Source organism: Convolutriloba macropyga, chromosome 5 (assembly GCF_964194025.1).
Source record: "Convolutriloba macropyga chromosome 5, txConMacr16.3, whole genome shotgun sequence".
Taxonomy (NCBI): domain Eukaryota; kingdom Metazoa; phylum Xenacoelomorpha; order Acoela; family Convolutidae; genus Convolutriloba; species Convolutriloba macropyga.
The window spans coordinates 12,238,902-12,245,786 of record NC_134472.1 but is presented as its reverse complement, the minus strand read 5'-3'; the positions used below and the strand labels follow the sequence as shown (position 1 = coordinate 12,245,786).

Here is a 6,885-nt window from a genome sequence, read left to right as displayed (position 1 = left end):
CCAGTAAAGTCATAACTGATTCTTTAAAAACATCAGATTTTGTGGCACCATTCCCTTTGACACCTTCCTCTGACAACAAAATTGTCATATTTTGCCAGTAATTATAGAGGCCAGGTAACAAACAGACAATAAGAGGAACAAAACTTCGAAGTTAAAATGAGATTTTTTTGATTTTGGAAAACAATTGTTTTCAAAGTTATGAAAGCCATCAGCTATCTACTAATATCAGAATATCGGCAAATCTTTTCGTCTATGAAATAGCCAATGAAAGCGGGTCATTGTACAGGAAATTTCATACGAATAAAAAGACAAAATAAAAACGACAAAGAAAAAATTAAAAAAACTCAAAATCTTCGAGAAACATTATCGAAGCCTTTATAAACAGAGTCTATATCCTTAAGGATATGTTATCGATTGAGCTTTATTTCGAACGCCAATATTGTGATATCTGAACTGTCAATAACGTGATAATGTGACAAAACTAGAAAACGTGAGAAATGGGCAAAAACCTGAAAATAAAAAATGTGAAATCTAGTAGTATCAAAGCCAGAAAACCATAACTTAAGTTGTAAAACCTATGTTGCAATAAAGATTGAATTTGAATTCAGTAGCAAGAAGAAGCATTCTTTTTTACAGACACCTAGCTCCAAGTTGACCAAATTAAGAAAAAAACGGAGGCAAACTTCATTAAGCCATTTTTTATTTAAAAATCAAAAATTTTTAAAAGTCATAACGACCATAAGCATTCAAATAATAAACTAGATACAAAAATTTGAAGCTAATTAGGAAGCGACTTAGACTAGTGAGCTTTGATTCAAAATGTTCTGTTATTTAATTACTATAAAAAAGATCGAAATATTTTTTAAAAAAGGCCGACTGATTACAATCCGACTTGTTTCGGATTGTAACAGTCCATGCTTGGTCCAAAACTAGCTCTGCTTATGTTGTTCGTCCACTAAGAACACTTAATTTATTGAATGTTATAGATATAGATATTCGGTCAGTTTAAAAATCAAAAATAAATGCTGCGTTTTTGGTAATCAACGAAAAAAGTTCGAAAAAAGCAAAGTTTCAATAACGGAGCACTCGCAACGGAAGTTGAAGTAGAAGTAGCCCCTTTCGAGTCTACAAAGTTTGTGTTAGTGGTTTTTGGGTGTGTACTTCTGCAAATTCAATCAAAGTGGACTAAAGTAATTTATTTCCCGCTGTTTTTGATGAAAAAGTATGAATTTTGAAGTATTTAGCCAGAATTTTTGACAAAAGAATTGAATAAAAATAGCCGACAATAATTTTTTGTCTTTTGAATTAAAATAACAATACTTTCTTAAGAAAAGTTTTAGACAAAAAGTCGGAAAATGTGAACAAAATCATAGGCATTCACTCTATTTTCTCAAAAGTTTAGAACTCGATAACGCCCTGTAAAAATACGAAGATAAAAAAATCTTTTTAATTTCTTTTTCTACCCTGGACACGCTTCCTAATGATACCAGTCTCAATTCTGTACGCTGAATATATCGATCGGCCAAAATTGTCTGAACAAAAAAAAACCCATTTGAGTATATAGTTCCTCCCCCCTCAAGAGGGGCCGGAACAATGACTGACATGCATGCCTGTGATGTGATTATCATTATTTTACAATTCACAGGAATGGCCAGAAATATGACTGATCAAAACGTTTGTTCCAAAAATGAAAACAACTCTTGCAAATGTTCAGAGAAAAAAAACCAAATTTTCTGAGTTTACACCTAATTATGCAAGCACTAAAGCTCTGTTGGCTAAAGGTACATGATTCAAAAAATCTTACGCTTTAATTTCTTGGCGTTATCCTATCCATAGGTACTACAAAAATCGATTAAGATTACGATTTAAAGGACAAGGAAGGACAGCTGAAAAACAATAGAAAAACTTGGACCAACTCAAATCCTCTTAAACTTAGAAGTCAAAAAAGCATATGCCAAAACAAAACCCCTTTGAGGCAGTAGAACACAAAGCAATCGTCAAAAATCGAAAAATTAGCCCAAAAATCAGCAAAATGCAAGAAAAACCTCCGAATCAGCATAAAATTCATGAAAATTGCCAAGCGTTCGAACCACTACCAAAACCGGCCTAAACTTATAACAAAATCATAACCAAACCTCTCAACCAAAAAGTTTTTAAAAAACTGCTCTAAAATTTCGCTCGCTTAAAGAATTTTTTCCACACCTCAATTTCCCGGTCTCTAGAAAACAGCTATATGAACAAAAAAACCACTATCTTTTCGTTCCACTCATTTTATTCAGCAACAAAATCACTCCAAATTTTTTCACGTGATTCATTTCCTGCTTCAAAATTCACTCCAATAAAATTGATTAAAAAAGACTTCTCCAATACTCCTCTTCGAGTCGTAAAAAAAGACAGCACCCCAATACAATTAAAATTCCTTGAATTGTAAAAAAAATTTCGGAGCGCTATAATAGCCGGCTGCGAAGCTGAGGCGGCTATTGATAACAAATATTTTTAGTTGCCCGTATTGACCTTCGGTTGAAAAAAAAATCAAACATTGAGGTACTTGCTCATTGGCAAAAATCTAGGGTGGAGAAATCACTCGAGAAGTCAAAACTGTCATACAATAATTGCTTCGGCATTTTTTCGAAAGCAATTAAACACCATTAATTGCACAACGGACTCAGTCTGAACAAATTAAGGAGCAGTCGTGGGCTGCCCTTAGTCAATTGTGAAGCAAAACCCAACTATCTGTCAGAAAAAGTATTTTAACACAGATGTGAAAACACTATTGGATGTTGATGCAGTCCAAAACAACCGGTAGCTAATTCGTCGCAGTCAATAAATTGCGATCGCAAGATCGCGCTAAGCTATCAAAACATTCTTTGCGGATTAAAATTTCAAATAAAATTCTGTACACATTTACAATGCATATGATACATTATTTACATTTTAGTACAATTGATGATAGCAATTCTTCATTTGCAGTCTTTAACTCTTGGAAGCAGTTATACTCTATTTATTTGATCTCAATTCCACTTCTTGTTCTAGTGTCCACTTTCACGTCCAAAGTCAAGTCAACCTGGAAAACAGTTTGACCTTTGTTTTAGATCTTGATTCAAGTTATCTGTCTCTTAGTACCTTCACGTTTCTTCTTTAGCAGTCTGTTTTACACACGAAAAAAATGTCTGCGATATATTTCATAACCTGTACATGCTACGGTTTCTGCATGAATTATATTACTTTAAATTAATGACCTAAGACAAATTCAGGTTTTTCTTGTTAGGTCTTTCTAGTTTTATGTTTCGATGTTACATTGAGAAGAATATTCAAAGTTATCACATTGAGCGCAAACACCAACCACTATTAAAACTAAAACCCTGTTGGTTGAAGTTTATTTGCATGCTTTTTCTCTATATCCATGGTGGATTCTTTCTCTGGGATTTTATTTTTGCGGTGGTTATTTTGCTTTATAAATATCTATCTAAAACTAGGTTGTCTTTTTGGCAAGTCGTGCTAACGTCAGGAAATTAGTATTTGTGAGCACGAAATTGAGTGCCATACAAAAGAAAAACCCATCCCAAACAGTTTCATAAGAGTTATCGCAGTGTTCAGGTTACCTTTTCCATTCTGGTCTCGTCTTCCATGCCTCCTCTGAGCCCAAAGAGGTATGCCTGTGGTTTGGGCACAGAAGTCAATCCCTCTTTCTTAGTCTGGGTTGAGTTCTCTTTCGGGAGGTACACTTGAGACACATTGTCTCTTCTCAAATTGCTCAGATTAGTCTGCATCGATTTGGTCAGCTTCGTGCGCAGGTTGGCCTGAAAAGTATCCAATTTTTATTTGAGGAATAAGTATTGAGTAGACAAAATAACATAACCGACTAACGTCGGGCGAATTGCTCTCAAACGACCGGCGAGCGGTTGGCTTAGTCAGTAGCTAGCCACGGGGGGGGGGGGGGTGCACCGGGGGCTGATGGGGGGCAGCACTGGGTTGGGGGGCAACAGGGCGGTGGGGGGGGGTGGAGGCAAAAGTGGGGGTGGGGGGGGGTCAACAGGGGAGGGGGGGGGGGGGTCAACAGGGGAGGGGGGGGGGTGTCTCAACCTTTAAGAACCGCCCTTCACACCATAAGTATAAATATAAGTCTCCAAAACAGTTTGAGCTGAAACAGACCTGAAAGGCTCTAAGAGCACTTAATGCCCGCTGGGCGCTAACTGTTTATCCCGTTTTTGAGGACGAAAAGTCAAAAGCGTCAGACGAAAAATTGGTCAAGCGAAAAATCGCATTAAAAAAAAGACCGACAGGACTAATATAATTGCTACAAACTTCGTTTGAGAGCAATTAAAAATATACCCGACTAACGTTGGGCGAATTGCTCTCAAACGACCGTCGAGCGGTTGGCTTCGTCAGTAGCTAGGCACGGTTTAGTGAGGCTAGCTTTAGCTTAATTGAAGGGGTGTAAGTGAGCGCAGCGGGGGGTGCACCAGGGTGCTGATGGGGTGGCAACAGTGGGGGGGGGGGGGGGGAGTCAATATCTAAGAACCGCCCTTCGCACCATAATTATATGTATCCAAAACAGATTCTGTGAATCGCATACTTGAAGAATAGTGAGCTGAAAGGCTCTAAGAGCACTTAATGCCCACTGGGCGCTACCTGTTTATCCCGTTTTTAATGCCCATTGGGCGCTGCATATATCGCATAAAAATGACAGACAGGACTAATATAATTGCTACAAACTTCGTTTGAGAGCAATTAATAACAAACCGAACACAAAAACTACAACCCTCAAAAATGGTTTTAAAAGATATAGAGCTTTAAGGTTTTCTAGTTTCTGTTACTGAGGTTAAAAGGTTTTTCCCTCCATCCGCCCAACTTTTGACAATCCTACAGAAAGTGAATCTTGTGAAATTCTCAGTCGGTGATTTAGCCAGCGATATGTATCCTAGCATCCTATTTCCATTTTTAAGTATTAAAGGAGAGACGCAAATATACCAAAAACGAATTGATCATGATTATTGATCGTGTGCTTACTAGTTTGATGGCTTTTCGTCTCAACTCCCACTCGTTCCATTCATACTCCTTCACTAGATTGCTCTCCATTATGTGAGTATCTGTTTGACAACCAGCATCCGATTTCGTCACCTGTAACACATCAATGAAATGAACTGTCAATAACAAACATAACCGACTAACGTCGGAAGAATTGCTCTCGAACGACTAGTGGGATTTGGAAACTATTACAGCGGGGGGGGGGGGAGGTTTGAGGGTGGAGTAACTTAATTCACTAAGGGAGGCTTCAAATGACGTCATTAAAGGCTATTATATACCACTAGATATAACGCAAAAAAAAATTACATCAATTTTGGCGCACTTTTCAATCGACTTTTAGTAGCGACCTGCCACCACTTGAGTCCAGCTACTGACCCTTGTGTATGAGAGATTTAGATCACACAAAACAAAACAAAATTCAAGGGCACAGAAGTCAAATCCGTCAAGCAAAACTTTTGCATAAAAAAAGTCCAACACGTTAACAATAACTGCATCACACTTCGTTCGAGAGCAATAAACCAGATTGATAACATTTTTTAATCATTGCCAAGGGTGATTCAACCTTCACTATACGCGCGTTAACTTTCTCTTACGTTAAATTATAACGAACGCCTTAAAAAGTTCAGTTAATGTGCGCTGGATTTGGTATAAAAATCTAATTCTGAAGGATAAAATTTTATGACGGCTAAAATTTTATGACGACTAACTTATAGTTTGTCTTCATATTTACTCTGAAGTAAATGAAAAGGTTTTCCGATTGTCCTTTGATATTTTTGACTCAGGATTTCAAACAAATTAACTATATTTTCTTGGTAAATCTTGACTTGTATTTGTCTACACGGGATATAATTAAGCTAGCGAAACACAAAATTTGCTATAAGTAGAAGCCGAATCTATTCTCTTTCCCCTCCCAACTCTTATGTTAGATGCAAAAGTTATATGCCCACTAAGCTTGAGGGGGGATAATCCTAGAATCCAACAGCAAGACACGTGTGAAAAGAAAATTCGACATTAAAGACTGGATTATCAGACTTTTGGCAAAATTATTTACAAGGAGATCTATACAAAAACAGTTCCAAATTCTGTTCAATAGTCTTAAACGAATGTTTAAAATTTTTAAATATTAGCTTAGAAAAGCAGATGTGGCAAATGTTGTGCTATTTTTTACATAGTAGAGTGCAATATAACATATACTTTTGTGTGGGTGGCTTTATTGGGAAAGAACGCAATATTCAAACTATTACAGCAGTATTAGCTCAACATATGCTTTTTGATAGCAGCAATAAATGACAAAAAGAACATCCACCAATTTAATATAAAATCTCAAATTCCAGGTTCTATATGACGTAAAATCCAAACCCCTGATCAGCCAAATTTAACATCAGGCTGTTAAACCATTTATGAAAAGTTTGGACAAAATAGGCATCTTTTCAACATTAGTTTGGAAGAAAATACACAGTAAAAAAATTGTTTGTAAACAGCGTTATTCATTGGAGTTCTGATTTAGCAAAAGGGCATGATTTCATTAATTTCTCTTCTGCCTTGCTTTTTACGTTAAAACACATGCAGTAGTAACCCTGACCACAGTCCTGTTGATGAGACTTGAGAAAACGGAACAAGACAGCCTACTTATACAAATGATACAAGAATTAATTTTTCAAAAAGATGCGGCAATTAAACCTGACAAATATATCCCAAAAAAAACCTTCCAGATGATAAACTGATTTTAGCCATACTTCTGAAAACTAGAAATCACAGAGTTCTATCTCGTTTGCACCATCTCTAACCGTGAAAACGGCAGCAGCATACTGTTGTAACATTACCATGTTGAAGAAAATTTCTGTAAATCACTGAATT

General features: G+C 36.6%; 1 protein-coding gene across 1 annotated transcript in view; it reads right to left on the bottom strand.

Moving 5' to 3' along the window:
- Nucleotides 1-2,863: 2,863 nt before the first annotated feature.
- LOC142339143 (cilia- and flagella-associated protein 206-like) overlaps nucleotides 2,864-6,885 on the bottom strand; it is a 105,862-nt gene continuing 101,840 nt past the window's right edge. The window contains exons 11-13 of the mRNA XM_075388899.1: nucleotides 5,011-5,121; nucleotides 3,603-3,800; nucleotides 2,864-3,064 (exon numbers count right to left, since the gene is read on the bottom strand). Coding sequence (XP_075245014.1) covers nucleotides 3,002-3,064; nucleotides 3,603-3,800; nucleotides 5,011-5,121 — 372 coding nt within the window. The 3' untranslated portion in view covers nucleotides 2,864-3,001. The remainder of the gene's footprint in view (nucleotides 3,065-3,602; nucleotides 3,801-5,010; nucleotides 5,122-6,885) is intronic.